At 40.3% G+C, this 18,749-nt stretch overlaps 3 protein-coding genes and 1 long non-coding RNA gene across 4 annotated transcripts; all 4 read left to right on the top strand.

Annotated features, from left to right (window-relative positions):
• The first annotated feature begins 1,128 nt into the window (after positions 1–1,128).
• LOC124222856 (aldehyde dehydrogenase 1A1-like) lies at positions 1,129–5,344 on the top strand. Its single transcript, XM_046634306.1, has 11 exons — positions 1,129–1,436; positions 2,603–2,707; positions 2,926–3,027; positions 3,125–3,290; positions 3,395–3,699; positions 3,818–3,920; positions 4,040–4,224; positions 4,352–4,516; positions 4,590–4,747; positions 4,830–4,904; positions 4,984–5,344. The coding sequence occupies exons 1-11, from the start codon at positions 1,395–1,397 to the stop codon at positions 5,051–5,053; spliced, it is 1,476 nt and encodes a 491-aa protein (XP_046490262.1). The 5' UTR covers positions 1,129–1,394; the 3' UTR covers positions 5,054–5,344.
• Positions 5,345–6,600: 1,256 nt separating this feature from the next.
• Positions 6,601–10,620, top strand: LOC124222887 (aldehyde dehydrogenase 1A1-like). Its single transcript, XM_046634354.2, has 11 exons — positions 6,601–6,758; positions 7,857–7,961; positions 8,156–8,257; positions 8,331–8,496; positions 8,564–8,868; positions 8,987–9,089; positions 9,351–9,535; positions 9,664–9,828; positions 9,901–10,058; positions 10,142–10,216; positions 10,296–10,620. Exons 1-11 carry the CDS (start codon positions 6,717–6,719, stop codon positions 10,363–10,365), a joined length of 1,476 nt encoding a protein of 491 aa, XP_046490310.1. The 5' UTR covers positions 6,601–6,716; the 3' UTR covers positions 10,366–10,620.
• A 911-nt stretch (positions 10,621–11,531) lies between these two features.
• Positions 11,532–14,968, top strand: LOC124222876 (aldehyde dehydrogenase 1A1-like). The gene is made up of 11 exons (XM_046634326.2): positions 11,532–11,711; positions 12,622–12,726; positions 12,826–12,927; positions 13,063–13,228; positions 13,310–13,614; positions 13,706–13,808; positions 13,879–14,060; positions 14,137–14,301; positions 14,379–14,536; positions 14,620–14,694; positions 14,778–14,968. The coding sequence occupies exons 1-11, from the start codon at positions 11,652–11,654 to the stop codon at positions 14,845–14,847; spliced, it is 1,491 nt and encodes a 496-aa protein (XP_046490282.1). The 5' UTR covers positions 11,532–11,651; the 3' UTR covers positions 14,848–14,968.
• A 1,474-nt stretch (positions 14,969–16,442) lies between these two features.
• Positions 16,443–17,807, top strand: LOC138191404 (uncharacterized). The gene is made up of 3 exons (XR_011177713.1): positions 16,443–16,968; positions 17,050–17,413; positions 17,481–17,807. It is a non-coding gene; the product is annotated as an uncharacterized lncRNA (long non-coding RNA).
• The last annotated feature ends 942 nt before the right edge of the window (positions 17,808–18,749 follow it).

Raw genomic sequence — 18,749 nt, 5'->3', positions numbered from 1 at the left:
AAGTGATTTCTTACTTTCATTTAATATGTATTAGAGTGAATCTCAAGAATAACTACATACAGGGAAACAGCAAATTGAAAGCGGAAGCGTGTTCAGAGGTGTATCAAAGAGAAAAAGAAAAGGTTTCACAGGCGAAAAGAATGAACATGGAATGTTAAATACATTTCATAAAGCAATTGTTATTTAATTTTGTAAGAAATATTGTTTAGTTCAATGTAATAAAATGATGATTTCTTCATAATTGTTAGCTTTTTTTATGCAAACACCTTGTATTTTTGTATGTGATGGAGGGAAATGGAATGCATTTTTGAATTCAGCACACTCGAAAACATAACATTTAAATATTTTTTTGCATACTTGTGTATTTTATATTATAGTACTATAAATTTTAATCCCGGACATGTACTGCGTTCTTGGAAAAAATTCACTACAATTCTCTGTCAAGGACGTTCCATCTGAAATGTAATTACATGATGTGAAATTACGCAATATACGAAACGCTACTGAGTCACTCTCCTTCGTTTATCATCCGAATCGATGATTTGCGCAACTTTGGCCAACATCGCTGCTACAGACGGATGTTATTACAGTCGTTGATTCGAATTTCTTCTTCACGAAAAATCCTCTAGAATACAATAGCATGGCAAGCTTTCATGTCGTTCGTCCGCCTGATCGGTCATTCAGGCAATTGAAGACGAATGAAATTCATGAGTTTCAAAAGGTTACAGACTCCAATCAACGAGGAAAAATTTAACCCAAGAAACTATGTTGGAGGATAAGTAGATCGGTCGGGATAAAAAATCAGAAAAAGAAAGAGAAGCGTTTGGATAATCCTCGACTATTATCGATGATACTCAACACGACTACAATGCCTTAGTAATGAATCTCAGGAAATTCGAATAATGCAAGTTAATATATAAACTCTTTGTATTATTCGAATTGGTTCAGATTCATTATTCTACTACACCGTAGGGATATTGTTTCATTCGTATCCATAGCTCTATCAATGGCACGGCTAAAATTGCTCTAGCTGTTTGTAAACGTTTTTTTCTTTCTTTTTTTCCTTGCTTTCGGATTAAACGGTCCGGCGGATTCGTCCTGGGAACAGAATGTAATATTCCCATGTACACACACGGCTGATGAATATCCGTCGCAGTCGTTTTTGAAAGTATCCAAACGTTACACGTCTACTCAAAATACGTCTAATTTGCCGGCTTGAAATCGCTTCATCACTGGACACCTAAACGGTTCTGCTTTGTTCGCGTAGATTGAGAACTTCGGGTGTCTATCTACTGGTATAAATTATCGATACGCACATTTCTCAGACCATAAATTTTCCGACCGTCGTAAAGGAACGTTGCGATAGATACCATAAGGTGGATCGTCCTCAAAAAATGCCGAAACCGAATCCGAAACAAATCGTGACTTACACGCAGGTAAGTTCGAATTGGTAATTTATATTTCACATCCTCGTACACCGTTCAGGAATTCAAAAAAATTATACAAGTACGAATCTGACTTTTGGCATAAGAAACGTGCACTACCAACTATTTTCTTCGGAAGTGATTGGGTGTAAAAACATTGGCATTTTAAACAACTTTTTTTTTGACAGTAGTTAAGTGAATTTCATACAACAAGTAATACCAAGTTATTAAACAATGTCTTAACTTTATTTGACGAGGATTAAAAAAAAATATTCATTGCAGACCAAGTAATCGCCATATTTGTTCTAACCCGTCCCACAAGTAGTGTTTTGCGGTGACCGTCATAATTTTTTCTCGGTCCATCCAAAATAAATCAAACGGGAAAAAAACTTAGTTAAAAAAAAAATCCCACGATCAGGCACTAGTTTCTTATGCTTTGAATATCTGTATAAACTTCATTTGAATCCATCGAGCTGTTTTTGAATTACAGAGGTCACCGACTTTGAAAAGACAGTTTCGAGATAAACAGATTTAAAGTTCGTTAGCAACTGCCGCAAGCTATCCGCCATCGAGGGTCATACAGCCCTTCAGTTATCGTAGGGTATCTCAGAAACCATTGATTAGATTTATTTGAAATTTTTAAAAAATGTTTTCGAAACATCATACTTTAAGAAAATACAAACAAAAAAAATCGATTTTTTGAAAATCCAGAGTAGCCTTAACCTTTTAAAAGTACACAACGTTGCGAAATTTCATTGCGTAATTATAATCGCAACAACGTGTTTCAAGTGTGCTTCGATTACGAATGAGTATCTGATAAAATTTTACTTACAAGATAAACCGATTGTAACGATCAGCCGGGACGATTTTCTGATAGAATTCAAAACTATCGACTAATTTTTATATCAGAAAGGGTGAAAAGTTTCACGTATTAATACACCCCAAAAGAAGAAGAAGAATATAGAGCAACGTTTAGGAACAAAATGCCCGAGCATTAGCCACGATGAACTTTACGTGACTTTGAAAATCCAACGATGTGAGGGAAGATCGGTATTACGTTGAAAAATTACACCATCAGTTATGTTTTGTTTTGCACACTATGTAATGCTGAGAAATTTCTCATGATTATTATTACATTAGCCAGTGTACCTTTGCATACATTGTCAAAAAATTTATAGATATTCATCAACAACAAATGGGTCCCCGCAGCGGCTGGCGAGAAATTTGCCACCATCAATCCAGCAAATGGGCAAAAAATTGCTGATATAGCGAAAGCCACCGAGGTAAGTGTTTATTCTAACGACTCATAGGAGATGAAAAAAAGATGTAATTACGAATAGTTCCACCGTCCTGATCTTTGTGCGTATAGTCATAACCGGTAAAAATGCCTGTCACTCGACACGAGAAGTATTTTTCTTTCATATTAGGTAATAGTTGGAAAAAAACAGGCTGCTGATTCAGGATCCTTGAGTAGAGACCTCGAAACATTTAATCTTCACAGGTGGACATCAATAATGCGGTTGGGGTAGCTAAGAGGGCATTTGTCCGAGGTTCTCCATGGAGAAGATTAGATTCTTCAGCGCGCGGAAATCTCTTACACAAGGTTAATTTACCTCAAATTTGTTAACGTAGGATAAAACTATACTTGATTTTGTGAATGATTTTTTGCTGTTATCCGCGTCATTCGATTTGTTCAATAGTTGGCTGATCTTATTGTCGAAAATGTCGACGAACTGGCCAATCTGGAAGCGCTGGACAGTGGAAAGCCCTTCGCTAAGGCTTACATGGAAGTCCATGCCTGTTCGGCTATTATCCGCTACTATGCCGGCTGGCCTGATAAGATCTACGGGAAAACAATCCCCGTCGGCAAGTTTTCAGGAATTGATAATCAAAACTTGGCTAAACTGCGTCTACTTCCATTTTTTCCCGAAAACATCTGATGACCGTCGCAATTATTGGTTTCATTGTAGACGGCAATGCATTGGCCATGACGCGGAAGGAACCGATCGGCGTAGTCGGTCAAATCATTCCATGGAACTACCCCATTATTATGATGGGAATCAAGATCGGGCCAGCCCTGGCAGCTGGTTGCACGATAGTGTTGAAACCAGCCGAACAAACACCTCTGACCGCTCTTCGAGTAGCAAGTCTCGCTAAGGAGGCTGGATTTCCTCCCGGAGTCCTCAACGTTGTTCCAGGTTTTGGTCCCACTGCTGGAGCCGTGATCAGCGAGCATCCCGACGTCGTCAAAGTTGCGTTCACCGGATCTACCGAAGTAATCTTTCGTTTTGTTCGTTGATAATGCCAGCGGTATGACTATAGGTTACTCTTTGCACAACACAATTTCATTTTAAGCGATAAAAGTTCCGTTTACAAAATCATCGTCTCAACAGGTTGGCCACATCATAATGCAAGCCGCGGGAAAAACAAATCTGAAACGCGTTACGCTCGAGTTGGGAGGGAAAAGCCCCTTTGTTATTTTCAACGAGGCTGATCGTGAGTAACGATGAAGCATTTAGTTTCCAATTTCTCATTACGTTGCTTGGAGCGTTCAACTTCATTATTACGACGGTCTACATCTGCGCAATGCTAAACGTAACATTATTTTCACGCAGTTGATGAGGCCGTACAAATCGCCCATGATAATTTATTTTCGAACTCTGGGCAAACTTGCCTCGCACCAACGCGAGTCTTCGTGCAGTCCGGAATTTACGACGAGTTTGTTAAGAAATCGACAGCTTTGGCTAAGGCGAGAAAAGTTGGCGATGCGTTTGAACCAAATGTACAGAATGGTCCTCAGGTGAGCGATTAGAATTTCGGCACGAAAAGACCGTTAGTCGCGATAATGTGAACTACAAAAATAAGTCCTACCTACCTGATGTCGCGATATCAAATTGGCAAGAGAATTAATTTCAATGTAACTTCAGATCGACGCGGAAAGCTTGGAGAAGATTCTCGCTCTGATCGAATCTGGCAAGAAAGAAGGCGCGAAATTGCAAACTGGCGGGAACCGGCTTGGCAAAGTCGGCTTCTTCGTTCAGCCTACCGTCTTCTCAGACGTCACCGATGACATGAGAATCGCTAAGGAAGAGGTGAGTCTGAAACCATGAGCAACTACCGATCAGTAAACCGATTTTATACAATTCCTGACGCGACGGTCCGCAGATCTTTGGACCGGTACAAACGATCTTCAAGTTCGATACCCTGGAGGAGGTGATCCAACGAGCAAACAATACCAATTACGGGTTGGCAGCCGGTGTCTGCACTAAGAACATTGAAACCGCACTAGAGTTTTCCAAGGCCATGGAGGCCGGTGTCGTATGGTGAGTAGAAAGAATCTGAAGACGAATGGATTGAAAGTATTTAGAAGAAGTCTAGTAACGAGTGACACGATCATATTTTCAGGGTGAACCAGTGGGGCGCTTTGGAACCGCAAGCGCCTTTTGGTGGCTACAAGGAATCTGGCATTGGAAGGGAAATGTAAGTCATCCGAGTTACCTAACCTCAGACCAGCAAATGACGCTCGATTGCGCAAGTACAGCTCATTCTTATGTTCCAGGGGCGAAGAAGCTTTGAGCAACTATCTCGAGACCAAAACAATCTCGATTAAACTACCCTCGAATAATTAAGCTGTTCCGACGTTGAGGACCCATCCGGTAGAGAATATCTTCCATGTCACCCGACTTCAGTTTCGTTTATATTTACTTCTACTTCTTCATTGTACTCAATACTTGTACTAAAACATTTGAAATGTAATTAGAAGTAGAGCGACACGTAATAGTTCCTGTATTTAGAATATTTTAGTGATTGTCAAACCACAGTTTAGAGCAACGTATGTACTATGTAATAGCCATTGTATATTTGATGATTTTGATTTTATACCAAGTGAAATACAATGCGAGGCATATTCTTTGAACAAATATTGATATTACTTGTTCAGAAATAATTATTACCCACAGTTCCCTTTTGAAGTACAGAATTTCAAGTTCGGAATATTTCATGAAATGCGTAGGTGCGAAAAGTATTCAGTCCATGAAATATATTAGCAGAAACTATAAGAAATTTATTAGTTAAGCGAAACACTAATCTAACACAATGTAATATTAACGTGCAATTATTTATAGTTATTTATCTTCATATCGCTATGACGGGGATAAGTCGAAGTATGAACGGTTGTTTGGGAATTTTCCAAGACGCTATAATTGGCTCGAGTTATTTATGCATTTTAAAAGATAGCGACAAGAAATAATTGAAAAACAGAGTTAAAAGAGGCTGCAAGTGCCATAAAAAAAGAATTCCACAGACGGATTGAAGCCACAAATAACAATGCAACGAAAGAAAAACAGTTTTGATCGGTTTTTATTATTATTTTTTTTTAAGTTTGGTCACAGGCACTTACAGCTTCTTTCGCTCTCCTCTACAATTATCCGCTGTGGGGATAGCTAGTCTATATTGTAGGAATCTTTGAGCTGCGTTACAATATACGGTTTATTTTATTTTCCAAGTATAGCCAGGTACGTTTCAGGAGAGATGATATCACCAAATAAATGAAATGTTTTCTCCCTAATTGTTTTTAGCCTTCTAAAGATGCGAAAATGGTAATTATATTTTGTCAAGGTCACACGAGAGCGAGAGCTGCGTTAATGATGAGTGTAAATGCGGATGCCTTGAAAAATCACTGCCGAGTTACTATTCAGCTCTAACCGTCCAAGCCATGAATTGCACAATTCCAACTGACAGCACAGAATATGACGGAGTTATGTAACGTGGCATCGGTAATTGGCAGTTTAAAATCTACAACAATTCCTTTGGAATCAATCCAATCCGGAAATTTATAGTTTAAGTCTAAAAATTTGTATTAGTTAGACATTAAAACACAATCGCCCATGCCCGACACTAACTGTAGAGAAGATTTCTACAAGGTAGCTTGAAAATAAAAATACGACGAGGCCACGCTCGGCTTATGATGGGAATGAACTTCAGTGGCATCCGAAACTCTGTCTGTACTCTATAATTTTCCATCTTTTTCAAATGATATTTGAATTTTAGGTTCTCGCTTATCATATCTATAATTTCTTCGATACGATAGTGCTGCTTGTACAGGCCCGTAATGTCGTCTTGATAACAAATACAGAGCGAATATATGAGGGTACAGTGATGGGAGAGCCTCTCACCAACAGACCTTGACTAACAATAAGTCATCGGCGTGTAATCGAGTTCTTCGTTTCAAGATCAGAAGCGTCTGGACTGCCGGCAAGCGACATTGCAGAGTAATAATCCTTAACCGCGAAGATGGCAAAACCGAACGCAAAGCAGCCTGTCACTTGCACCCAGGTAGGTTTACAATTTCAATATTCAACCGTAACTCTAAGGAGATATTCTAGTTTACCGGTTTAAATGTCGGAATTCATAAAAAAAAAATAAAAAAATATCGGTACATATTTCTAGTATTCATTTCTAGTCTTATTATTGAGGTTTCAAGAACTTGGAATAAAATTTTTGCTTAAATAACAATTAAATTCAAAGAAGATCTGAGCCTGTAAATATGGCCGTGAAATAAAAACATGTTGAGGTGGTTGGCATGATTCCAGTGCTCCCATTCATCGGAAACAGAAATGAAACCAATTTTTTTGATCAGTAAGAATGTCATTTGGTCAGGACCAAAGAGAAAAGATATTGAAATAATTAAACAAATGGTGATTGTCTGAAGAAAAAGTTAATTTCTTGCCCTGATTTTTTCCAGGTTTTTAATTTTTGTTAAATGGTAATAATAATAATTTCGCAATTTCCAATGTCTGGACTAGAGAGGGATATATACTGACGGTTCATACCAAATTTGAAGTCAATCGATTACGTAGAACTTGTAATATTATGTGAACCAAATTGAAAAAAGTAGTTTCGAGATAAATGGGTTTGAAATTGACGCGTTTTGACCTCGGTTTTAACGTTGATTTCCGTATCAGACGAAGTGAAAATTTTTCTTATTCCTGATCGAAAATTCCTGGGACATATAGGAGGTCTTCCACCGCTTTCGCAGCTTCCTCATAGGATCATTTCTAAAAGCGCAGAAAATATAATGAAAAGAACTTCGTGTTATTCTGTATCATATCGTGTAATTTTTATACTGATTATCATTGTAGCGGCTTGGCTCTTGTAGGCGTGTACGACGATAAAAGTTATCTTGTAAATACGCCGCGCGCCGTGATAAGAAACAGAAAAATGTTTCTACAAATTGTATACAGCTATCAGTCGAACAGTTTCTTGATAAGATTTCAAAATAATTATACTTAACATCTAAATGCTGGCAAACGAATAGTTGCAATTCTCATCAATGTAAAAACCGGGTCGAAATAATTCAAGACCATTTTACAAGCTTGTTGTTAATTATAGAGATATCAACAGTTCTAATTTGACGGTCGAAAATATTTACAGCTATTCATCAACAACGAATGGGTCCCCGCAGTGAGTGGCAAGAAATTCGCCACCATTAATCCAGCAAGCGGAGAAAAAATTGCTGACATAGCCGAAGCTGACAAGGTGAAATTTTTTTCCATGTTAGAACGTTTGTACACATCTTCTTTCCGTATTTAATTCGCAAAACCATTCACGCTATCACACTGTAGTCCTATAAATTGAACATCGTTTTGTTTCTGAATGCACAAACTTCTAACAAACATAAGGTAATAACGACAGCCGCCCCATATTAACTCCAAATACCTTAATTTCTATAGGTTGACGTTGAGAAAGCGGTTGCAGCGGCTAAAAAGGCATTCGCCCGAGGTTCAGCTTGGAGAAGTTTAGATGCATCGGCGCGTGGAAATCTATTGAACAAGGTCGATTCTCGTTCCGTTCACTATGGCCGACTTTCATAACTCGCGCTGTAAACACGTTTTATATGCTCGACAGTTGGCCGATTTGATCATCAAAAACGTCGACGAATTGGCCAGCTTGGAGTCCATCGACAATGGAAAACCATTCAAGGAAGCCTACGGAGAAGTCTACGGCTGCGCGGCTTTTCTCCGTTACTATGCCGGCTGGACCGACAAGATTCACGGGAGCACCATTCCGGCTGGTGAGTTCTCGGGACTTGATTTAAATCTGAATTGAACTGATCGTCGCGATTTTTGGTTCCGGAACAGACGGAAACTCGTTCACCTTAACGAGGAAGGAGCCGATCGGCGTAGTCGGTCAAATCACCCCATGGAACTATCCCATGATTATGATTGGACTCAAGCTAGGGCCAGCCCTGGCAGCTGGTTGCACGATAGTGTTGAAACCAGCCGAACAAACGCCTCTGACCGCTCTTCGAGTAGCAAGTCTCGCTAAGGAGGCCGGATTTCCTCCCGGAGTCCTCAACGTTGTTCCAGGTTTCGGTCCCACTGCTGGAGCCGCGATTAGCGAACACGCCGACGTCGCCAAGGTTGCGTTTACCGGATCTACCGAGGTAACCTTTCGCTTTTCTCGCTGATAATCTGGGCAGTATGACTACGGGTTACTCTTTGCACAGCACGATTTTATTTTAAGCGATAAAAGTTCCGTTCCCAAAATCACCGTCTCAACAGGTTGGCCACATCATAATGCAAGCCGCGGGAAAAACAAATCTGAAACGCGTCACGCTGGAGTTGGGAGGGAAAAGCCCCTTTGTCATTTTCAACGACGCTGACCGTGAGTACATATTTCATATGGATATTATTCGGCAGTCTTAGGACAGTCATATATACCAGTTAAACTAGTTTTATAACACTGGACCACGACTAGGAATACATAAAAAAATATCGACTTACAGCAATTTGAATAATACACCGATTCCTGATTAGCAATACGAGTCGGTGAAAGGAAACAAAATATTTCGAGTACATTAGAGACTCCTGAACAATTGTTTCAATCAAACGATTGCAGAAGTGAAACGACATTTGTTTTATTTAGTTGACGAAGCCGTAAAAGTTGCCCACGATAATTTGTTCCAAAATGCTGGGCAAACCTGTTGTGCACCAACTCGAGTCTTCGTGCAGTCCGGAATTTACGACGAGTTTGTTAAGAAATCGACAGCTTTGGCTAAGGAGAGAAAAGTTGGCGATGCCTTTGAACCAAATGTACAGACTGGTCCTCAGGTGAGCGATTAAAATTTAGATACGAAAAGATCGTTAGTCGCGATAATAAGATCTACAAAAAAAACGTCCCACTTATCTCATTTGGCCATAACAAATTGACAAAGAAGTTAATTGCAATGTTATTTTAGATCGACACGGAAAGTTTCGAGAAGATTTTGGGTTTGATTGAATCTGGCAAGAAACAAGGCGCGAAATTGCAAACTGGCGGAAGCCGGCTTGGTAAAGTTGGTTTCTTCGTTCAGCCTACCGTCTTCTCTGACGTCACCGACGAGATGAGAATCGCTAAGGAAGAGGTGAGTCTGAAATCATGACCAATACCGATCAGTAATCCGATTTTATACAATTCATGACGCAATGGTCTGCAGATCTTTGGACCGGTACAACCGATCTTCAAGTTCGAAACCCTGGAGGAGGTGATCCAACGAGCAAACAATACCAATTACGGGTTGGCAGCCGGTGTTTACACTAAGAACATCGAAACCGCACTAGAATTTTCCAAGGCCATAGAGTCCGGTGTCGTCTGGTAAGTTGCAAAAAAATTTGAAGACAGACGGATTGAAAGCCTTAGGAGAAATTTATTAACGAGTGGCACGATCATATTCTCAGGGTGAACCAGTGGGGTGCTTTGGGACCGCAAGCGCCTTTTGGTGGCTACAAGGAATCTGGCATTGGAAGGGAAATGTAAGTCATCCGAGTTACCTAACCTCAGACCAGCAAATGACGCTCGATCGCGCAAGTACAGCTCATTCTTATGTTCCAGGGGCGAAGAAGCTTTGAGCAACTATCTCGAAGTCAAAACCATCTCGATCAAACTACCCTCGAATCATTAAGCTTGCCCAACGTCGCAGACACACCTAAGAGAAAGATTTACACAGCAGATGCTCATCTCTCGGAGTCCAAATGCCTGCCATCATTTTCTATTTCTTCTGGGTATCTCTTAATTCAGAATGATAATAAAAATGGAGTGTGGTGGTAATTGATCCACAGCCTACACTAATGACTACGGCATAAAAATCGATGTACACTTTGTAACAATCTTTATACTTCTCAATGAACAATAAAAACTAAAACTTAACGTTCAGAAATGATCCTCAAGTTTAATAACCTCGACTGAATTATTCTACCAACACGATCCAAAGTTTCTAGGGTATTTCGTTAAACTGTCTCGGTATTTCTTGAAACGCTTGAAACGGTAGTTGGATTCGCTGTATAACCCGCCGACAGATTTAAAATCGATCGAATATTATGCCTACTGCTGTACCTATACTACGATCTGTGAGGAATATCGTAAAAAAAATTGTTCCGAAAGACCCTGACGGCAGCTGGTCAAGGTGAAGAATTACGCAACGTGACTCCCGCGCGGACGGAAGACGTAAGAAAAAAATTACTGATAACCCTAAATATAACCCTATATGCATCTCCTTATACATTGTGCATGCAGAGAAGAAACTTCTTACTCACACATAAACCGGGCACAGGAAAACAAATTCGAACTCACTGGTGATGAGAGAAATTAACGACAACAGAGTCAGGGCGGCTAGGTGGTCTAGTGGAGTAAGGCTCCAGTCAAGCATCTCTAGACGCCAGGTTCGATTCCTGGCTCCGTCGTTAATTTTTCGAAATCACCAATTTTTCGAATTTACATTCTTTCAACAAATATTCTCTCGTAGATTAATGATTTGCACATCCGCATATCATTCAATAGACGGCATTGCTTGTCTTACGGGCTTCTCATCGGAAGCAAGGATTCAAAAAGGGTAAACACAACATCAACACATTAGAGTCTCCTTGTACATCGTGCATGCAGAGAAGAAACTTCTTACTCACACCTAAATATAAGATTTCATATGGCTTAAACTTTGGACAGATCAACTTCTTATACAACAAACCTGTATTCGACATCTTATTGCGTCATGTTTTTTTTTCAAGTTTTTAGGTAATGTAAGAGATAATCCAACCAATGCGAAACGTAAGTTTGCGGTTTGGAACTCTGGAAGGAGTGCCAATAAATCCACGAGATAAGGTCCGATATTACCACACCCCGAGGCTTTAAAACCAGAATAGACCCGCGAACATTTAGTGGTTTGCAAACGTCTGCATAAACATCTCTACAAACATGTCTGTCACACTCGATCCACCGAAAGGAAACCCAAACACAAAAATAAACTACACCAAGGTGCGCTATCGCATTTTTTTAATAGTGAACACCCGGCCGGTGGTAAAACCGAGAAACCGAAATAATATAAAAGTTTTTTCATATGAATACAGAAATGAATCGTTGCTCGTAGTGTACGTATAAAACAATTTTTGAACGACGGCAAAGTCTCAGCGGCATGAAAAGAATTAAAAAACCATACTGTGCTATGAATTTCCACATACATGATTAATATGTGAAATTATTTATATCAGTTTAATAATTAAAATCGAAGATTTTATGAAATTCTGAAATATCATTCTCTTGGCTGCAAAATCAAACTTTTTCGACAAATGGTAATTTTTCTGTGTTTAGTACCGACCAACTTATAATAATCACGTACAATAATCCCAGGTAAAAAATCCGTGTAAACCTGTGCTATAAAAACTATTAAATCGTTATTATCTATCCCAGGACTACAGGAGCAAACTTTGATGGGGCTATATAGATCTTTGCATTCTTTTGATGCACGATAAATAAAAAAATAATGAACTTAGCCCAGGAAAAATTTTGAAAAACAAAAAAATTATTTTTTATGCAGGGTGGTGTAATCCATCTCTTGCTTCAACGTTGACTATCGAAAACTCGTTTAGACTAGATTTGCATTTTGCCGATAACGATTTATTATGTTGGTGCTCCAATCGATTATTACCCTTCGCAATCGCATAGTAAGCAAAATGGTAATGTCAGCGTCGTTACAAAATTTATCAATACTGCTGTTGCGAAACTAATGATGTACAAATAATGATCTGATATTAATGATGTACAAATTTGAAGATGAACTTACGCGGGTCAGGGGTTGATCATATTTTCGTAAGATGCAATCGCAGCTGTGTGTAATTAAGAATTTATTGAACGTTATAAAAGTTTTACGTTTGATCAAACTGCACAGATTTTCATCAACAATGAATTCGTCGACGCGGTAAGCGGTAAGACGTTTCCTGTCCTGAATCCTGCAACAGAAAAATTAATAGCTCAAACGGCTGAAGGTGACAAGGTGAGTTGAATTTAAGACGCGTTAAACAAGTTCTGCCGTCATGGCTTCGGCGTTACAGGTCATTCCGCTTAAAATAACCAGTAAATTTTTCACCCATAGGCCGACGTTGACAAGGCAGTGGCAGCAGCAAAAAAAGCTTTCGCCAGGGGATCGGTATGGCGATCGATGGATGCCTCAGCCCGTGGAGCTCTCCTCTACAAGGTCGGTATCCCAGTGATAGGATCAGCGTTGCTCATTAATCTAATTGTTGTTTTGATTACATAATTTCATCATATTATATAATTCATCTATCCGCTAGCATATAACGAGGGTCTGATTTTCTCTGCTTTTGCGCAGCTGGCTGATCTGATCGAGGAAAATGTGAACGAATTGGCAAACCTGGAATCAATTGAAAATGGAAAACCCTTCCCTGCGGCGTACCAGTTCACAGCAATGACCGCGCATTTTGTACGATATTACGCTGGCTGGACGGATAAGATTCACGGAACGACTATTCCCGTCGGTGAGTTGGGTGAAATACAAGTTTTTGCTCGGGTCGAACAATTCGAATGCCACAATAACGGTAAAAACTGGTTTGCCTCAGACGGAAATTCTTTCACTTTGACGCGGAAGGAGCCGGTCGGTGTGGTCGGGCAGATCATACCTTGGAATTACCCGATTCTCATGTTCGGGTTGAAGTTGGGGCCTGCATTGGCGGCGGGCTGCACACTGGTAGTAAAGCCGGCCGAACAAACACCGCTGACTTCGATTAGGCTGGCCCAGCTCGTCAAGGAGGCCGGGTTTCCTCCTGGAGTCGTCAACGTTGTGCCAGGCTACGGTCCTACAGCCGGAGCGGCGATCAGCCACCACCCTGACATCGCCAAGGTCGCGTTCACCGGTTCATCAGAGGTGATTATTGACCCCCCAGAGTTTCAGGTCCCCGTGAAACCTGGACCATTGTGACAAACACCGTCTCACTGTATGCGAATAACATCGACAGGTTGGACACATCATATTGAAAGCTGCTGGGGAGAGTAATTTGAAGCGTGTAACCCTCGAGCTGGGAGGAAAGAGTCCTCTCGTTGTCTTCGACGACGCTGACCGTGAGTAAGAGGGCGTTAAAAAGCTGCATGTTTACATCTTGTCTACACAATAGTTTCCTTCTCAATGCAGTTGATGCAGCTGTGGAAGACGCCTACAGTCTGTTCTCCAATGCTGGTCAGGCGTGCATAGCACCCTCAAGGGTCTTCGTTCAGTCTGGGGTTTACGACAAGTTCGTAAAGAAAGCCGTCGCCGTTGCTTCCGCGACTAAAGTCGGAGACGCTTTTACTCCCGGGTGTCAGCAAGGTCCTCAAGTGGGTGAAACATCCTGACAACATGAGACTCCTACAGTTGCTCAGCCGAGAATTAACCGACGCGATTTGCTTTCAGATCGACTTGGATACTGTTGACAAGGTTCTGGGATTGATCGAATCGGCGAAGAGAGAAGGCGCGAAACTGGAAACCGGTGGAAAACGTATAGAATCAAACGGGTACTTCATCGAGCCCACGGTATTCTCGAACGTTACTGACAACATGCGAATCGCCAAGGAAGAAGTAAATCCGTCATTTCGGTCAAGATCTATCGTCGACTGACACTGGCTGATTCCTAATTGTAATTTTACATTTTGCAGATATTCGGACCGGTGCAGTCTATTTTCAAGTTCGACACTCTCGAAGAGGTTATCCAAAGGTCAAATGACACCAATTACGGACTGGCAGCCGGTGTCTTCACCAAGAACATTGAGGTTGCTCTTGAGTACGCGAAGGCCGTGGAAGCAGGAAACGTATGGTAGGATCAAATTTCCGTAACAGCGATGTACAGAATCATTTCGAGAATTTGCTAACTATTTGATGGTACACTTATCTCTTTAGGGTGAATCGGTACAACGCCTTTAGTCCGCAAGCACCATTCGGTGGTTACAAAGAGTCTGGCATGGGACGTGAGATGTAAGTTGAATTGTCTAGCTTTATCAGTCTAGCAATTTCATTGTTCAAAGATTGGCATGAATAAGGAAATTTCCTTTCCACAGGGGCAAGGAAGGGTTGGATGCCTACCTCGAAACTAAAACCATTTCAATCAAACTGCCATCCAATCATTGAGCTGACTTCGAAACCTATGGTCAAGACTGATGATTTTCATTTATCTCCGCTGGCACATATAACGGTCAATAAACTCTGATGACAAATATATCAAAATAAAAATCCATAATGTTGTTGAAAAAGCAAATTAATTCCGATAACCTATAACAAATGTTATAAAAGTAAGGAATTATTTTCGCAACACCTGTTGTAAAGCATCATCTGAGATAAGGTTAAAGACAGCTAGACATTTAGCGTCTAGTTCTCAAATTAAATGAATAAGGGACGTGATTGCAGTGTCTAATCAGCTTGATACCTTGAATCGAGTTGTAGGAATGAATTAAAAGAACGTGCACTGCTTCGTGTGATAAAAAATTAGATACGAAAATAATTATACGAGACGCTTTTCGTAATGTGAGCAATGTCTTTTCAAACATTTCAGTTTTGATAAAGCGTTTTTCGGCCATGCGATAAGATTACAAATGGAGCTGTTTTATCCGACATGGGTGGATGCTTATCCCGCGATCATCTAGCACTTATCTACGTTTCGCTGATTATCGATTAGATTTGTAACCGTTAGGAAAAGTAGTATTTGATTCTGATCAAGGTCCAGAATTGACAACTGTTTAAAATTGGTTTTCTGAAGAGAAATGACGAAAAACATGCTGTAATTATCTTGGATAATAGCGATTCATAGTTTTGGGAAGGTGATTAACGAAGAACTGCGAATTTTCCGAGGCACCAGATCTGAATCCTTGAGGATTGAAGGCCAAAAAATAAAAACAACAAATAATCATGACGTTCTATCCTATCCTGTAACCCACGAGTTTTAACTGATGATAATAGATTTGGTTACCTATTAAAAATGGCAATCGAAAATACACCCATAGTCAGTAAAAATTCGGAGAGCAATACTGAACGAATTCATCACGATCGTTTGTATGGTACAAAGAGTGATAAAAAGAAAGGAAAAAATAGCCAGGTTAATTATGATAAATGCGTGCTACGTAATCTGCTGCTGTAACGAAATAAAAACGCAGTAAGATTCACACGGGAAATACCGAAGAGTAATATCCCACAGGCAGCAAGACCGAGATTAAAGTGCGATAGTATATTCTCCACCCAGCCGATAAAGTATACCGCCTTGATTAAAATGGCTAATTAAAATGAACCAAATTATAGGTATCTTAGTCGTGTATTTCCTTTGTATGAAGTCTTTACCACCCAGCAACGTGCACAGAAACATGTAACTAAGGACTTGACCCTTAGCTGGCATTCTGAGGTACCAAACGCTAACGCTTGCTGATACTTATTTTAAGCCAATGAGAATAAATAATTAAAATAATTTAGAAGAATAGTTGAAAAAAATTACGTTTCTTTGGAGTGTTCCATTTTTTTTTTTTTTTTCCATATTTGATAATTTTTTTCAAATAAGCTGTATTTTCTTTTACAAATCAGTTTAACGACTCTTTGATAATCTTTGCAAATTAAAATAACCTGTAGTTTATTCGCGATATGGATTTTATGTTATGCCGGGAAAGTGTACCAGCTAAGGGTTAAAGAATAGCATCTTCACTACATCTTTTATTTGAAGGTGCAATTTATACCTTGACGTTGACTCGTTTGTTATTATTTTCGTACGACAACAGTAGCTCTACTTGTATTCTGACCCATTCCAACCTGACACATTATTAAAAATTGTGGCTTTTGATCGAGCACCACGAAGATAATTCAGCTGGTTTAGAGTCGACATAATACAGCATTGAGGTATCTCGAAGTATAGCTTACGTAATCCCGCGAGATTAGAATCCGTCAATCGCGCTTCACGACAGCATAAAATGCCTGGAGAGCAATTTCACGAGGTCCGTACAGGCTGGACGCATAACTTGCACAGTTGTTGCCGTAAATATGATACCTCCCAAGGGAAATCCAAATCCAGAAATCGAGTACACGAAGATGCAAATTGATTTTTCAAACTATGCTTTCTATACTTCGTCATTTTCGTGAAATTAAAATGCCAAATTTCACATTCTCCAAAATTTCATCGACAATGGATTCGTGGACGCAGAAAGTGGAAAGACGTTCACGACCGTCAATCCACGCACCGAAAAGCCAATTGCCCGAGCAGCGGAAGGTAAGAAAGTGAGTTTAACGATAGTTATTCCTGCTTGTCATCTCGATGATACTGTGTACATTCAGTATGATGTTTTTTGTACCTTATAGGCTGACATAGACAAGGCAGTAGCATCGGCAAGGAAGTCTTTCGCCAGAGGAACTGCGTGAAGATGGCTGGATGGCTGCGTGAAGAAGGCCAATCAGTCCACCTACGTGTCTAGCGAATTGACGCCACTTCGAATCTCAACACTCTATTTTCCCATACCAGTCTATTTGTTTATCTCACGACAGCTGGCCGATCTATTCAAAGAAAATGTTAACGAATAATGGATATTCTCGTCACTGAATAATGGTATGCCGTTTCTCTTGGCCATGACCCTGGCCTGACGTGAAGAATGCGTAAGACTTGTGCTACTATGCTGGTTGCTGGTTTTATCAGCTGATAAAATTCAGGGTTCTACTATTCCTGCTGGTAAATCATCTATGGCTTGTATTTGCTAGTTCAAGTATTCCAAATTCAAGCTCTTCGTACTTCGTAGGATGTACAGTCTGTTCCGGTTAGTGAAACGGCGTTTTTATGCCTCTCCAGACTGGTAACTCGTTCACCATGACGACAAATGGGCCCGTCGTAGTCACGGCACTGATTACTCCCTGGAACGTCCCGATCGCAATGTATGGGTTCAAACTCGGGCCCGCATTGACAGCGGGTTGTACAGTGGTAATAAAACCAGCGGAATTGACGTCTCTACCTGCACTTTTCATGGCCAGCCTTCTCAAAGCGGCCGCATTTCGGGCGGGTGGGGTACAAACATTTGAAAACGTAGAAACACCAGGAATACGAAATGATAACTTGTAGGAAAATAAAACTTGAGAACGCAAAAATGTATAATCAAATTTATAACATAATTTTTTTTTTTTTGCAATGGACAAGATTACAAAAGGCAAAATATTGAATTGTGCAAATACCGAAGAGTCAAAGAGTAGTCTTTACAAATCTTAGACTCGTGCCTTTGTCGAAAATCTACGAATCCGAATTTAGCAATAACGACTGACTAAAGACTCGAAGAAAAGTCGAAATCCTGAAACCCGCTGAAGACAGAATGGGAAAAATTCCGAAAGGTTGGATAACGTCAGAAGCCCATACATTCTCTGCAACGCCACGCGTATCCGATGGCGGGTGTCTAGTGCCAGTAAGCATGAGTCTGCATAAGTATGACAACCGTATTCCGGTCTTTCGGCTTTCCTGCCCTTCTGCATTTTGCGGATCGTAATTTTGCTCTTTCTGAACTTTGATTGTCGACAGCTAATTATTTCGGTTTAGCGGCTGTTCGAAGTATTAGCCGTTCTTAATTTTTAATTTTGGAACTTTCATTTTTGTATACCTCCACATTCTGTGCTTTGGTAATTCGGAATGCCGACTGTTCTGAAAATACTTTTTCGGATAGGGGAGCGTTCGATTGAATGAACAATCAGGAAAACAGTTATTCTACCGGGTGATTTATCGAAAATCCCAACACTGGTCGATACGCTGGTCATTCGTTGTTTTAAAATTCGCACCTCGAAAATTTCGGATTTTCGAACTGTAACCCGGCCGAGTTTCCTCAAGGAGTTGTCAACGTTGTGCCAGGTTATGGTGCAGCGGCCGGAAGTGCACTCAGCCTGCATCCCGATGTTGCCAAGATTTCCTTCACCGCTTCCTCTCTGGTAATAGGATTCGCTATTGTATATGTTGAGAAAATGTATTCCTTTAATTTGAATATTGCCGCGCTCTATCTTAAAAGTCATTTAAAATTTTCATCCGATTTACT

This window comes from Neodiprion pinetum, chromosome 1 (assembly GCF_021155775.2).
Source record: "Neodiprion pinetum isolate iyNeoPine1 chromosome 1, iyNeoPine1.2, whole genome shotgun sequence".
Taxonomy (NCBI): Eukaryota; Metazoa; Arthropoda; class Insecta; order Hymenoptera; family Diprionidae; genus Neodiprion; species Neodiprion pinetum.
Note: the sequence above shows the minus strand (reverse complement) of the source record. Positions and strands in the feature narration are given on the sequence as shown.